Here is a 16,130-nt window from a genome sequence, read left to right on the forward strand (position 1 = left end):
TTGTACATACAGAGAAGAGATTGGCAGTTGCCAGAGGCAGGAGGTGGGGGTAGGTAAAATGGGGGAAGGAGGTCAAAAGGTACATGCTTCTAGTTATAAGTCTGGGGGGTGTCATATATATAACATGATAACTGCAGTTAACAAATCCTCTGTTGTATGCTTGAAAGTTGCTAAGAGAGTAAATCTTAAAAGCTCTCATCACAAGAAAAAAGATTATAGCTAGTCGTGGTGATAGATGTTAACTAGACATACTGTGATGATCATTTTGCAATATATACCTATATCAGATCATTATGTTGTACACCTTAAACGAATACAATGTTACGTGTCAATTACATCTCAAAAAATTGTCATTCTCCTAAATAATTAGTGCATTAAAAATAAATATATTTGTAAGTATCCATGAGTATTTTGGGAGTATAATCCAACGGAAGACCATTATACGAATAGGCAGCTAGTCTTTTCAAAATAATGCTAGACTTGTTTTTACTAATTTATATTTACCCTGGTCTATGTAATAAATGTTATTTAATAAGGTAAGTGAAGGAGGAAATTAGCTCAGCATAGCAGCTATTGATATGTTTGATCAAGTTGACTTTTGGTGTGAAAATTTACTATTTTTGAACAGTAGATTTTGAGTCTTAGTAACAATACTAAATGTTAAATTTCAGTTGCCACAAGTGCTTTACATAACACACTCAGATGCACCTTGTTTCACTAGCATATAAAAATGTCTTGTTTCTTGGTACACATTACATTTCCCAGAATATGATTTAATCAACACAGTTTTTTTGTATGGAGATGGGAGTGTATTTTACAAAGCACACAAAAATGGAAAACTGTATTTCATATGGCAGAGTGTTCTGATCTCACTTTTAGAGTGCTGCGTCCTGCTTTCTTTTTCAGTCTTCCATATAAAGAGTTTTTTGGTGGTGTAAGTGGACTGACAGTGGAACAGTTCAGAAGGATCAATGGTTTTCCTAATGCCTTCTGGGGTTGGGGAGGAGAAGACGACGACCTTTGGAATAGGTATGTTGGGATCCAAATTACTTAATAATGGAATTTCTATAAGTATTTCTTTTCTATTAAGTAAATTGTACTTTTCTATTCCAAGAAAGGATTCTTTGGGATGGGAAATTTTTGAAGTTCCTAAATCCTAGGTTGTGCTTTTCCCTTTTTCATTGAGTACTTCTGAAATTATTGCCAGCACATACATTAGAGCGTTGTGCATTTTAAATTGAAATCACGTATTCCATTTTTACATCAGATTTTATTTCTTAATGTATTTTCATTTCCATATGTTGTATTCTAGAGTTCACTATGCTGGATATAATGTGACAAGACCAGAGGGAGACTTGGGAAAATACAAGTCTATTCCTCATCACCATCGAGGTGAAGTCCAGTTCTTAGGACGGTAAGTTTAATATCATGTTCAGATATCAAGGTTTCAAAATTATGTAATGTATGAAAGATTTTTTTTTATATGCACCGCCTCCCTCCCCCCCCCAAAAAAACTTCTTAAGGGAATTTTCTGTCGATATTATTTTTCTTTATAAAAGTAAAGCATTTTTTGCTTGTTTTGAAGAGATATATATATACCTACATACACAGATATATATTTATGTTATATTAAAGAGCCCAGTTCACTTTTATATAAAAAGTATTTGCTTTTTATATAAATACATTTTATTTCTTAAGGATATCCAAGTTGTAATGGTGCAAAATAATTTTTTCAGGTGGCATTTTAAAATTTATAAAGATGCTAATTTAGAATAATGGTCTTAGAAAGATCTTTAATTATGCATAAGAACCAAAAATTGTAAAGAACTTTAAATACTTTAATGATAATGACCTTGATAGAGGAAGGTATAGCTCAGTGGCAGAGCACATGCTTAGCATGCATGAGGTCCTGGGTTCAATCCCCAGTACCTCCATTAAATGACTAAATAAATAAACCTAATTACTCCCCCCCCCCAAAAAAAGCATGACCTTGAGCATATTCCTCATCAGTTTGTCTTTTCAAACGTTTCTGTTACTTTTCATTTCTTTCTCTAACACTATAGGTATAAATTACTAAGATACTCAAAAGAGCGCCAGTACATCGATGGGTTGAACAATTTAATATATACGCCAAAAATACTGGTTGATAGGTTGTATACAAATATATCTGTAAACCTCATGCCAGAGTTAGCTCCAATCGAAGACTATTAAAAGAAGTAGCTCTCATGGCAAGACAGACCGCAGTGTGGCTGGGAAACTTGGAGTGCACTCTTAATGGAGGTCAGTGAATGGATGTGTCACAGTGCCCTGGGTGGTGAGGAGAAGAGCCCGCGTTCTCAGTGTTTACTGGTGGGATTGTATACAGTCAGCCTTCTTCCACGTGCCCATCCTCTGCTCTGAGACACACCCCCGTGGCGAGCACTGCAGAGACCACGAGCTGTTGCTTGAGTCTGGAAGTTAAGAGAGCTCCCTACAAAGAGAAAATTTTTATACTAAAATCTATAATTTAATTCAAGAGAATGCTTTATTTCCGTTTAAACATATTTTGTACATATGTGATGTAAATTAATGTGTTCAAATTGTTGAAAAATAAGATGTGTTGCAGTTTTGCATGTAATGGGTTATGCCTTTATGGGACTTTTATAAACATTTTTTATTTGCATGGAATAAAACAATGTAAATTTATGTCACTAAACAAAGGTTAACCTTGTGTGAAATGAAGGAACTGTCAATAATTGACAGCCAACTAGTTCAGTACACTGTCATACTAGTTTTGAGCTTTAGACCTTCAGCTTCTTGTGTGGAAGAAGTCACAGCTTCCTTAGGGTTTTAAAGGGTAAGAAGAAGGCTTTAACGGCTTTTCTTCCCACCAGGATTTCCTATTTTTTTCCTTGCTCGCAATCTCATCAGATTTTGCTAAATCACAACCGTATTGTTTATGCATATTGCATGAGTATTACCAAGAAAATCTTAGAAGTTGTGATGTGACATGATATAAAGGACCTCTTTATGTTAAATGTCTTTCATGTACCTCTGGTCTAAGTGTCAGGGACTTCGTGCCTCAAAAAATGTTCCCAAGGTTGCGTGTGGTGGTACCCTGTATTTTTTTTTTTTAATTCATAGTGAACAGCACTTTCATTATGTCCAGTTCAGAAGAGCCAAAAAAAAAAAAAAAAGCTCTTCATTTAAAAGAAATCAAAGCAGTCTTTTTAAAAGAAAGAGTTATAGAAAACCCAGTAGTACTTATACAAATGAATTATACTATTAGATAAGAAATTAAATGTTCTATTTTTATGAAGTGAAATGCTTAGTAGATAAAAACAAATTTTAAGTTAATTCTCAGATTTATAGAATTTCAAGTTTGGAAGAGATCCTCCTTTTTAATGTTGGCCCATTTCATTCAAACTGTGTGTTTTTTTTCACTTTTAAGAAATTAGTCTCTAATGTTAATTACTAAAACTTCGTCACTAAAAGCATAGATTAATAGAACTATATTAAAATATTGTCCGCTATTTAAATGCATTAGGGTTATAAGACACTTCTCTAAAAGCAGATTATACTACCTGACATCAAATATATTACTTAATCTTGAATTTGAATGAAGTTTTCAGAGCAAACAATATTCTTACTTTGAAAATTATCAATCATGGTTAACCAGAGATTCTTTAAAGTATCTAAAGATATTTTCACAAATTGAAACCAAAAAATTATGTACCTATGAAGTGAATCTTCAGCAACAATGAAAAACAATAGAAATAGAAATGGATTATTCACCTAACACAGAAATACAGTTATTTATCTCTCAGGTTGTAAGTTTAATTTTGAAGTGTCATCTTCTGTGGCAGTACTGGTAACACACATGACCACAAACCAAATCATGAACTGATAGAAATTCTTACACTTTAAGAAAGCTCTCTTTTATGATACCAAACAAAATTTTTCTGCGTTTATTTCTTAGAAATATTTCCAAAATATTTGTCTTTCATTTTTTTGCTGGTACTCAAAATAATGAAAAACATCAAACCTTCTGAAAAGTAGGATATTTGTTCTTAATGTGTATCTGTTCATTTTCTGTCTCTCTTAGCCAATGTAGTTTTTTAGTTCGATGAATGAAAGTGGATTGATAAAGTTAACATTTGTTGATCACTAACAAGATAGCAGGGGCATTGAGTGTAATTAACCCAATAATACTTCAGTATTGTAGTCATGGGGGAAATTAGGGCTGAGGCTTATTAGGAAAACATATTTTTCTCTTTAACATGGAGCTGCCCACATTTTGAAATCTTCTCATTTTGAAATTTTCTCATTTTGATACACATTTTATAGTTTCAAGAGAAAATTCTACTGGTATCTACCTTACTTCCTTGGATTAAATCTAGCAGTAATTTTCGTTTTAGGAGTGGGCCATGAATATTTTGCTTTTTTCAGTTTTAAATATGGTATCATCCTGTGAAAACCATCTCATTAGTTTGCTTTTTGTCTTTTGTTTTTGTTTTGCTTTTAAAGTGCGGGCCTGAAATTAACTTTTGCATATAAATAGCAACTTTTATATGTTTGCATATAAGTGACAGAGTTTTGCTTAGTTATCTTTGTTGTATGAAAATAGCCCTATTCCATAAAAATTAGCAAATACAACGCAAATACAGACTATCTTTATAGTTTGGTGGATTTATTAGTGAACATGTAGTAATTGCCTACTCAGCAGATGCAAAGCTACGTATGTCTACAGGAAAAAATGTTAATTTCTAAACAAATCGAGTCAAGCAAGCCAAAAATGATGAAAACATCCTCTGTTAACTTACCTGTTGTATTTCTTAGTCTCAAAGTCAAGAAGTGTATATATGTGGACGTAGAGTGATTACGAGTTCCCCATGGCACTAAGTGGGAGGGTTATTTATATAGTGCCTTTTACCTAGAGAAAGTAGCGATGATTAATGGGCCTGTTTGTAGAAAAGAAAAGGGAAAAGTATACACGTTTGCTGTAACATTACGTCTCATTTACCATGGAAATGGTCATTTAAGTCTTCACCAAAACTGGGGTTTAATGAATATTTTTTAAGTCTTAATTTCTGTTTGTATTTTGTGAAAAGGTGTTCAGTAAGAAAGCCTTATTTGCAATATTATGTAAATATAAAATTATAAGACTTGCTTATACTCCTTTCCCAGCCAAGATATTGATACCCATTTTTAAACAAAATGGGAAAATATCCAATACAATATTCTCCTTCTTTTGGAGGCTCTGTAGAAGTGAAAGCAGATTTTGCGTCATTTTATTTGGCTTCTTGTCATCTCTCTTGTATTTGTGTACTTTTCAGACAAATACTGGTACTCTAGATCTGTTATCTTCTGTTTGCAAGTATGCCAGTGAGAGAACTAAAATGGTCATAGTGTTTATCAGGAAGAGGAAGCGTACTTAAGATTATTTTATTTATTAATATCTGAAAGGCTTCTATATAAATGCACTGAAATAAATGCTAGTAATTTCTTGTACTCTTTCTTTCTGTCTCCTTTTTTTTTTTTGCTTCTCATGGAAATGTTTGTACTTTTTTATCATTGTCTTTTATGAAATATAATGTTCTAAAGACCTTGTGTGGTGATGTAGTTATTTTCTGTCAGGAGCTTTTTGGGGGAGGTTACCTGGCTTTTTGTTGTGTTTGCGGTCCTAAATTGCAGGTGAATCGCTGATGAGCTCCTTGCTTGCACTAGGACTGCACCGTAAGCATGAGGCAATCACCACATATGCCTTTGCAACAGTGTTAGTTAAATACATTTAGAGATCACCCCATAGCTTGGACTTCAAAAGAGACACAGCAATATTTAAATATCTTTCATCAATACAATTAGGCATCCACTGTATCAGAGTGAATATTTAAGAAGTCATTTTTAATAACTTTCTTCTCCTTGCACAACCCCCTTCAAAACCCAGTCTTCCTCCTGTTTTACCATCCACTTCGTAAGTCAAGGACGAATCCATGGGTCACCCTCCCTCTTTCTCTTCCGTGCAGCCGACATTAACCCCACCTCTTAAGTCTCCCTCAGGTCCATACGGTCTTTGGTTTCCACAACAACTGCTCAGACCCTCCCTAGTTTTGTCTAGCTTCAAAGATGTGTCGTCATCTTTGAATTCATCTTGTATTGCCACAGAGATTGTGTCTTTTGAAAATCCTACCTTGCTTTAAAATCTTCCCGTGGTTCCCCGCTGCCCACAGGATATAAGGTCCAAGTGTTTCTGCTTGTCACTCCGGGTCCTGACTGAGCTGACTTCTGCTTGCCTCTCCAGGCCCAGCTCTCACCTCTCATTGCTGCTGCCTGCTTTTCATCCTCCAGCTGCCTGTGAACCACACCCCCCCCCCCCGGGGCCTGCATCATGATCCACAAAGGATCTACTGCAGATCTCTGAAGATTCAATTCGCTCCTCAGGTAGCCTTCTCTAGAGCCAATCCAAGTAAAAGCTCCCACTCGCTCCCTTGCACTCCTGCCCTGCAGAGCACAAACCCTACTGAAGCGTGTGTTAACACTATGACTTTTATTCATTCACACATTTTCTTTTTCTCCCAAAGACTGTTGGCTCTTTGAAAGCAGGGGTCTGGCTCATTCGTTTCTGTCCTCCCAGCATCCAGCACAGTGCTCTGTGAATGAATCATGCTGCCCAGGGAGCACTGTTTACCATCTGACAGGGCAGAGCCTTCCAGCTTCCTAAGTTACTGTTCCATTAATACATACACTTCGTACCTTCTTAGTGAGCCGTGTTAAGCAGAATCAGTGCCGTAGTTAGGACTATTAAGGGCCATGTTCAGAATGTGTTTTGGCCCACCTACAAATATATCTGAATAGAAAGCCAGGCTCAGCTTTTTACCCAATGTATTTGCAAATTTTAAAATATTTACTGAGCCTTAAAAATTTAATATGGATTAATTTATAAAAGAAAAACCCAGAATAGCGAAAAATTTACTGCCAAGATAACCTCTGTTCAATTAAAAGAAAAAAATCAGACATGGAAAGTGAAAGTCATGCTTCCTGCAAAATAAATGTCACAAGACATAAATGTGATGATAAAGGAGTTCGTGAGCAGATGCTGAAAACACCTGCTTGACTTATCAAAGAGAAGGTGTTAGTTTACCTCTGGAACATCATTTCCATCTGAGGTCATTTTAAAAAATGTATTTAATTAATTTCCCTCCCTGGCCTCTTCCCTTCACCAGCTTTTTTCTTCTCCCACCATCGTTGCTGGAATCAGGAAAAATAGTGGTGGCTGTTAGCGTTCCTGGATAAGACTCCTGTGAGTGCTTTTTTTCAGGCAGAACAGGGTCACTATGGTAACCAGACCTCCCCTTCATTCTTCCCTCATCCCTTAACCTTGTATGAATGTCATTTTGCATACGGTAATTATGCAGTCTTTTAACCCGTCTAGCAACTTCGGACAGCTTGGTCTCTCTAGTCTCTCCAACCACAATATTTGGGAACATACATTAAGCACCTGCTGTGTGTCAGGCACTGGGCTTTACTGGTGGCGTGAGAGTAAGACACAGTTCCCATCCTCAAGGAGGCTCCAGCCAAGTAAGGGAGATGCTCGCCAAGGGCTTCTCTTGGGGGCCGACCCCTTATTCCTCTAAATATTTTATAGCCTGCTTAGAAACCCAGTAGAAAAATGGGCAGAAATCTCGGACAGGCCACATAAAAGAAGGGAGATCCAGAGTTCCACCTACCACCATACTGACATCCACACAGTCAAGACCCAGAACAGTGCCTCATCTTTCTTTTTATGTGACATTTTTATGTGAATTGGACAAGATGGGGTGAACGCATTCCATTCACTTCTCCCACTAATGACCAAACAACAACAAATGAACCCTACCAGAACATTCCGAAGGGTGTGGTAAAACCAACTGCCCAGGCACGTGGAGACTTGAGGAAGAACCCAGCTGAGTCCCAGGAGCTGTTGCCTCCCCGATAGCCCAGCCTAGGTGCTAGACACACACGACCAAATGCCCGCAACCGACCCAAAGAGAAGAAGCCCCCAGAACAGCCTGCTCTCTGTAGCCTAAGGACCTGGAGTGGCGCAGGCCGGCAGGCACCATGCAGCCACAGTGTCTGTCCTCCAGAAGGGCACCCCCAGAAAAGCCAGGGTCCTCCCCACCCCCAGCTGGCAGCAGCGATGGCCAAATCCTGTCCCCCCACCCCCTCTTTTTATGAAACAGTGACTAGCAGGAAAAAGCAGAACTAATAAAAATGGTGGCCTGTAAGGGGAAGGTGGCACGGGAGTGGAGGGCCCAGGGATGGGAGAGAGACTGATTCTTCAAGTACAATTTTATATAGTTAGGAATGGAACCGTGTTGATGTTTTTACATAACCCAAAAATGCAATTTAAAAAGCAAACCCTAAGATTGATCTTCGATGGAAACAAATTTTACAAATTATACGGACAAAGCAGAACAAACGTTTAATGAGTTTATCCTTCATTAGCTGGCGATCAACCGTAGCAAGTAGAAAGAAAGTGATTCCTATCCGGTCACCGGTCTTGCCGCGTCATGTAAATGTCACTAGTGCTGTGTCTGCATGTTTGCAGGGTCTTGTTTTCTTCCTTTTTTTTTTTACTGAGCCTTTTTGTGTGTGTGTGTGCACAGTGTGCTTTGTATTGTTCACGTGGGGCCCTTTCGTGGCCACAGCAGTGGGTCTGGCAGCCCTGGCCACGATCTTTCCCAGAGAACCTGCCTTAACCATTTCCTCAAAGGAGGGGATCCACACACCCTGTGGTTTTCTAGGCCACAGATCCCTGGATAAGGGATCCCTCTCCCCTTGTGGGGCCGTAACTCATTATTGATTCAGAGGAAGGAGTGTTGGATGGTGACAGACCATTTTAGACTGTATTAAAATAAGAGCATTATCCTGACAATTTTGATATTTTGTAGGATACTGTGGTCAGTTTGCAAAAAGTTTCATGTAAGTAATATTTCACAGACTACATGCCTACAGTGGACAGTCACTTTCTAAGCTCTTTCCATGTCCAGTGGTCATTACTGGTCCTCACAAGGACCCTGAAAGAGTGACAGGATGAATGAACAAGCCACAGGAAAGATGGTCAGTGGCAGAAGAGGAGATGCTAAATGCCGCCTGTTCGAGATCCAAAAATGGAGGTGGTGAAGGAAATTTGAGTGTCTCAGGAAGTGGAATGAGAAGCAGTGGATAAGAAATTGTATAAACCCTAGAAATTTACAGGCCTTATAAAAATGTTTCTAGAAATTTATCCTGACTCTAGACTTTAACTTCAAAGTCAGACAATTGATTAAAAAAAAAAACCAAAAAATTAAACAGCAGACATTGATTGTTCTAAGTCTGCCATCTGAGGGGTTTTGCTGCTACCAAGTTACAAAAAATATATGGCATTACTTTTATAGTGTGTTTTGTAAAGGAAAAAAAATATCCAAAGGCTTATGAGTATACATTGGAGGAAATAATTGAGTAATTGCTTAATAAAAATTTTTAGTAGCTATTTATCTAAAAACTTCTTTTATGAGTCACTTACTGGGAGTACAGTAAATGTACTTTCTACTCTAGGCTACTAGCTCAAGTATAATTACCAGCCCCACTGGGAAAATAAATTGAACAGGAATCATGAAACCACAGAGTTTAGATCAGGAAGGGGACTTTAAAACCATTGAGTTCATTTCTTTCATTTCCATTTCTTTTATTAGGTATCAATTGTTTAAAAAAGAAACATAAATACAATTTACCAAACAGACAGTTGTGACAGACCCAAGACTGGGCTCTGGAAGACCTGAGTCAGATCAGATCGTTCACCTGCCCTAGTTTCTGCATTCCCCACAGGGTCTTGAACTTCTTAGCACACAGCCCTGCAGTCTTTTGCCACTTCGATATGAACTATCCTAGCCTCTAACTAAACCAAATTGCTTGCCTTTTTCTTAATATTTAATGTACTCGCAAAGCTTTGTCCCTCTGCAGTCCAGTCTCCTCTCCAGAAATGGCTTTTTCCTGTTTATTCACCTGGTGCCTCCTACTTAGCTTCTAAGGACTAGTTCAGTTGTCCCCTCCTCTGTGAGGCCTCCAGGCCCCCAGGAATCAGAAGAAGTTTTTCTATTATGCTGCCATAGCATTTTAATGTTTTTATGGCGATGATGACTTCCCTTCCTCATTCCCTCCCTTCCTCCTTCTCCCTGTCCTTTCTCTTTCATACCCATCTCCATTGCTGAGAATATGATTTCCTTGTAAATAAACCCTGCGATTCAATTCACCAGGTAGCTTCAGCACCTGGTGCAGAGAAGGTCTCAATGTGTGTTGGATAAGTCAATGCCTGTGTGGTGTCATGGACTGAAAAATGGCTACCTGAAGATGTCCACATTGCTAATTCCCAGAACCTGTGCAAGGAACCTTGCAGATGTGATTAAATTAAGGCTCTTGATGGAGACATTTTCCTGGGTTCTTTGACCCAGTGTAATCACAAGGGTCCTTATAACAAGGGGCCATGAGCCACGGATGTAAGTGGACTCCAGAAGCTTCAAAAGGCAAGGAAACCACTTCTAGAGGCCAAATATCCAGAAGGAACGCACCCATGCCAGCACCTTGATTTTAGGCTTCTCACCTCCAGAAGTGTAAGAGAATAAATTTGGGTTGTTTTAAGCCACTGAATTTGTGGTATTTGTTACAGTGCCAAGAGGAAACCAATACACATGCCTATATGAATTAATAATTCACAGACTTTTAGGCTATTAGACATACTTTAAAAACATGTCTATGATAGACAATATATTTGAAAAAATAAATACAGGAGAAATATTCATCCTTAGAAATCAAAGAAAAAAATAAAGCAATTATGTGATGTAATGATATATCTATTAAAGTGCGAAAACATTTTTTAATAAGCAGAACTGGCAAGGCTTCAGAGTCATAGGCTTTAGCTGCAGTTTTGAATGAAGGAAACCTTTTGTTCTTTTGGCCCTGGCCTGAGGCAGTAGGACGTTTTAAATAGACTGATTTTATGTGACATTCTCAGTGGCTAAGTTCTTGAAAGCAATCCAAGGATGCAGACCCTGACACTGAACATTTGAACGCGGTTACTCCCAGGAGCTGGGAGTCTTTTAGAGGTTCCTGACAAATTGGTCCGTTTCACGGTGCCATCCCTCCCATGTCTCCATGAGAGGGAGAAACAGCCTGGTACAGCCCCAGCGACTTGTAAGGGCTCAGATGAGAACGACCTGCCTTCCTGGAGCCAAGCTTTTTATTCATGCCTTTGGTAAATATTTATGGAGCACTGTCTATGTGCTAGGCGCTGCCCTCCACAGACTGGGAAATATATTCCGAATTGTCTTCCCAGTGCACTTTTCCCGAGGAGGGCTGTTGAGTCGTGTTCATTCAGCTCAGCACGAGCCCTCGTCTGGGCGGCTTCCGGGGCTTGCATGGCAGCCTCCATCTTTTCTCCCTAAGTCCACTGTTGCATTCATGCCTTATGCCCAGTTTCCCAACCTTCAGCCTCCTGGGGAGTGATGTTAGTGACAGTGACAGCAGTGGCAGCTACGCTCTGGGGGAAGCTCCACATCTCAGGTGTTTATTTAAGCAGGCTGCGTTTCACCCCTCTCTCCTTGCTAGCCGGCAGTGGTTCCGGAACAGACCTTGAGCATTTGCATTGATTGCCAAAGATGAATTACCATCTGCCTCGGCTTTAAATTAACTGGGGCTGTTCTAACCCACAGAGGATGGGGAGCTAGGAAAATGGAATTGATTCGGAGCTTATTTCCATTTTGAAAGGCAGTGAGAAGTCGTGGGGTGAAGGGAGGGGTTTGTTCTATGAGCCAAGAAGTAAAAGGAAGGAATGGTAGTAATATTGAGGGTTTGGGTGAGAAATAAAAATTCTTATCAATGATACCTCTGTGAACAAAATGCAGGTTAAGGAATACATACCTTCAATTGCCTTTTTGGCAGGTGCTATCCAGATGTTTCAGGAGACATTGTAATATTAGTGAGTTTTGTTTTCCGCCTATATGTGTACACACACTGCCAGCTTCCAAGGGATGAGATTGAAAACTGGCTTGATTACTTCAAACTCAGCGTGGCTAAAGCTGAACACATCATCGCTGACTACAGATCTGCCCTTCTGCCCATAACCCTGAGCTCAGTTACTGGCTCATCCGTGCAGTCTGCTGGCCTAAGACTTCACAGGCTCCTCCAATTCTCTCCCCTTACAAAGCAAAGCCATCACCACTACTTGCTGATTTTCTATTCTAAGTAGCTCTAGAGAGATTGAGGAAAAGGGTGGGGAAACAGCTCCTGCAATCTGGAAACTGGCCTCAATGTTATATTACAAGATACTTTGGGTCGTTGTTCTGTTGGATACCACAGTCTCACAGACACCAACGTCACTCTAAGACCATGACAAAGGAAGAAAAAAAGTCACTGTGAAACCCACAAAATCCCTAACCTCTCTTTTCACTAAGTTTCTGCTTTACGAATTACAGCTTTATGTCTTCTCTGGTCTGCCTTCCCCTGCAGCTAAACTATTGAGACGCTCAGTCATAGAATTGCCCCCTTTCTGATGCCATCCAATGTAGAGTGAGGTCCCACTTTCTTAGACTCTCCCCAAGATCACCCAGCCAAAGCCCAAATCCTACAGTAGTTTCTCTCTGATACTCTTAGTGAGAGTGTTGTGTGTTCTCTCCTGCTGGGATGTGTAATAAGTCCAACTGGTTCAACTACACAGATGTGTTCCTGGTGGATCTGCGCTGGAGCGTGTTGACACCACTCCTTTCTCTCCATTTCCGGTTGAATCCTGTTCTTACCACGAGCCTACAAAGCTACAGCTGCATCACAGGTGTTTTTCTGGGTTCCAGGGTTTTTTCTCTCTGATTTCCCTTTCGCGCTGCCATGAGATTGCCTCCCTACCACAGCCCGCCCACCAGCTCACCGCATGAGACGTTCTGTTTATCACAAATGGGGCACAGAATATGACATTGATAGCATCAACTCCTGGGTATAATGCCCTCAGAAGGACAGGAAGTCACATTTGTAGTATTCTTACCCAAAACACATAATCTCATTCCGATTATGAGATAGTGTCAGGTGAGTCCAAATTGAGGGTAATTCCACAAAATAACTGATCAGTACTCTCCAAGGGGGTCAAGGTCATTGGGGGAGCAGTTTCTCGCTGTCTAAACTAATTGGGAACCTACGGAATACTGTGGCAGATCTGTCTCTCTGCCTTTCAGAGCGTACAAAAGCTTCCTGCATGGTTTTGGGGGAATTACTTAACTTTCTGTATCTCAGCTTACTTATCTCCAAAAAAGCCTCCCAAACGTAGCATTCAGTGATTCTATCACCTTCACCTGACCTACCCATCCGCCTTTCCCCCCATGATTTCTTAACCGTGTGTCTGACAACCCAGTTACCCTCCTGCTCCTTGCAATAATCACATGGACTTCCACCAAGGTACCTTGGCTGATGTGGTTTTCTACAACTTAGACAACTGTTTCTCTATCGGTCACATCTACTTTTCAAATACAACTCGTAATATGTTGAATATACACAGCTTTTATAAATCCATATTAAATAAACCGACCCACTGTATAATATGGCTAAATGATGTGGACATGCAGTTCACAAAAGAGGTTCAACTGGCTTAAATATAAGACAATATGTTCAGCATCACTAAGTGAAAAAAGAAATTGAAATAAATATTGAATGTCAATTTCAACCTTCAGAATGGAAAGAATTTCAGTGAATACAAATGCAGGATAAAACTTAGAAGGATCTCATAGGGGGCTATATTAGTTTCCCAGGGGTGCAGTAACAAGGTACCCTAAATCCAGTGGCTTGAAATAACTGAAATCTATTGTCTCACGGTTCTGGAGGTTAGAAGTCCAAAACTGAGGTATCAGCAGGGTCATACTCCTTCTGAAACTTGCAAGAGAGAGTTTTTCTGTTGATGGATGTCAATCCTTGGTATTCTTGGCTTGTAGTCACATCACTCCACTCTCTGCCTCTTGCCAAGCTCTAACTGGCTGTGTAGAGGGAGTGAAAAATTCGAAGAGAGCAAAATGTAGGTTTGGACTATGTAATATGTACCGAGTTTTCCCACAAATACATGTAGTTAAAATCATCTCCTCTGATTCTGTTCAGTGAGGTCAGCAAGTCCTTCTTCCGTATATATTAGGTTAATCCATATCAAATTGCCATTTTTGTAGATTAATTGGTCAAATATTAACAATTTCACAGGATTCAGTCTAATACCTACAATGATCGTATTCCTCACTGACTTGCCTGCTCATAGAACACGACTTTCCGTTTGGCTGTTGTTGAATAGCTTTGGATTTTTATAATCCAAGCAGTTTGAAAATCTGAATCATATGTATATATATATATATATATATATATATATATATACACACACACACACATACACACACATTTTATACATATATATATATAGTATTGAATGTAATGTAACTTTCTCTTGGTATCAGTGAACTTAAACTTGTCCGTTGAAATCAACTAACTCAGTTTGACTTTCAGTTTAATGCTCAGCCTTCTTTTTCCTTTCTGAATTCCATTGCCTTTTGGAAGCTACTTAGCATCTTGGCATAAAGTAGAACTTGCCCAGTGCCTGACAGTCCTCTGTCCACGCAGCTTCCACTGAAATGATCGTTTCCTCCTTTGCTCTTCATTGTTACGTGTTTTGAATCTGAAATGTTAGGTAGATTTGAATCTGGAGGAAAATGCAAAGACTGATTAGGTGTGTTTAGGCTTAATCCTTGGGTCTAGCACAGGGGTTCCTGGAGAATCCTCACTGGAGACTAGGCACAAGAAGTAATGACACGGAGGGTGGTTGATGGCAAGGCTCCCATCAGTGAATCCATATTGTCTAGAAGATAAATTCACATCTCCGACAAGTGGCAGGTAAAGCGAGCCTCCACTCCAGCCTCATTTCCCACCACTCCCAACCCTCCTGTGACCGAGATGGTTGCTGACCAACACAGATTAGCGCTTTTTTCCGGGATGTAGAGTTGTCCTGGGAAATGCCTCCCAGCCAGGAACCACACTGCTCAGTGCACGTGCATGGGGCCATGTGACTAGTTGTAGCCCATGAAACGTCTGTGGGAATCATGTCACACTTCAGCACAAAGGGGGCCAATACCATACTTTCTTCCTCCAGTCTGCTAACTAGGTGTTCCTTGAAGCCAGAAAAGAAATCAAACTGGGGCCCCGAGTCACCATTGGGAGGAAAGCCACCTTGAGAGTCACCAGACCAGAACTTCTGCATTGGACTTGGCACAAGGGACAACTCAACTTTGTGTGAAGGCACCGAGATTTGGGGGTGTTTGTTGTAGCAGTACAACCCGGTCCACCACGATACCCACTACGAGCCAACATTCTGAACCACCATCTCTTCCCTCAACTCATCACGCTGTTTCACCCGGCCTCCCCTTGCAGTCTACACTGTCTGCCTGCAATACCTCCTCCTTTTCTACCTGATAAACCGCTGACAGTCAAATGTCAAGTAAGTGCTGTTTACGCTGCGTCCTTCTCTGAATGAATTTTGGGTTAGTCTAAGTGAATTCGGGGTGTGCAGGCTCTCTGATTACACCCCTTAGTCAGCTGACTGTGGGGTGCAGTTGTTCTGAACCGGATTAGAGGGCCTGAGTCCCCGCTGGTCTGTCCTGGTGGAGACATACTGCTCCCACAGTCTGTAAAGCACTGAAAGGAAACGCACAGAATGAGGAAGAAGGTCCTTGGAATTTTTGCTCTGCTCAGATTTAGAGGGAAAAAAACTTTCTTATTTTCAGAATGTGTGTTTTTTTTTAAAGCACCCTAACTTTTTGTTTGTTTTTTGGGGGGGAGGTCATTAGGTTTACTTATTTTATTTATTAAATGGAGGTACCGGGGATTGAACCCAGGACCTCATGCATGCTAAGCAGTGGCTCTACCACTGAGCTACACCCTCCCCCCCAGAATGTGTGTTTTTAATGGCTACGGACCACGTGGAATGCATGCTTAGCTTGAAAGACATTGGAAATTTAGATTTCCCTGAGAGTCCAGCCAGGGACTTTTTGGACTTCCTTTGCTTCTCTGTAAAATTTGAATTTTTTTTTTTTTTGGAGAGGACAACCAGGGAATAAAAGAGGAAG

General features: G+C 40.0%; 1 protein-coding gene across 6 annotated transcripts in view; it reads left to right on the forward strand.

Annotated features, from left to right (window-relative positions):
* The window catches only part of B4GALT6 (beta-1,4-galactosyltransferase 6), a 124,027-nt gene that overhangs the window by 53,027 nt on the left and 54,870 nt on the right, over window positions 1-16,130 (forward strand). For 3 of the 6 annotated variants that reach the window (XM_006205076.4, XM_072949058.1, XM_072949059.1), the window contains 3 exons: window positions 907-1,029; window positions 1,313-1,414; window positions 2,064-2,236. In XM_006205076.4, coding sequence (XP_006205138.1) covers window positions 907-1,029; window positions 1,313-1,414; window positions 2,064-2,211 — 373 coding nt within the window. In that variant the 3' untranslated portion in view covers window positions 2,212-2,236. Of the gene's footprint in view, window positions 1-906; window positions 1,030-1,312; window positions 1,415-2,063; window positions 2,237-6,280; window positions 6,421-15,157; window positions 16,116-16,130 lie in introns of those variants that run through there. The other 3 variants (XM_072949056.1, XM_072949057.1, XM_031690316.2) reach the window with 3 other exon arrangements.

The sequence above is a fragment of the Vicugna pacos genome, chromosome 24, assembly GCF_048564905.1.
Source record: "Vicugna pacos chromosome 24, VicPac4, whole genome shotgun sequence".
Lineage (NCBI taxonomy): Eukaryota > Metazoa > Chordata > Mammalia > Artiodactyla > Camelidae > Vicugna > Vicugna pacos.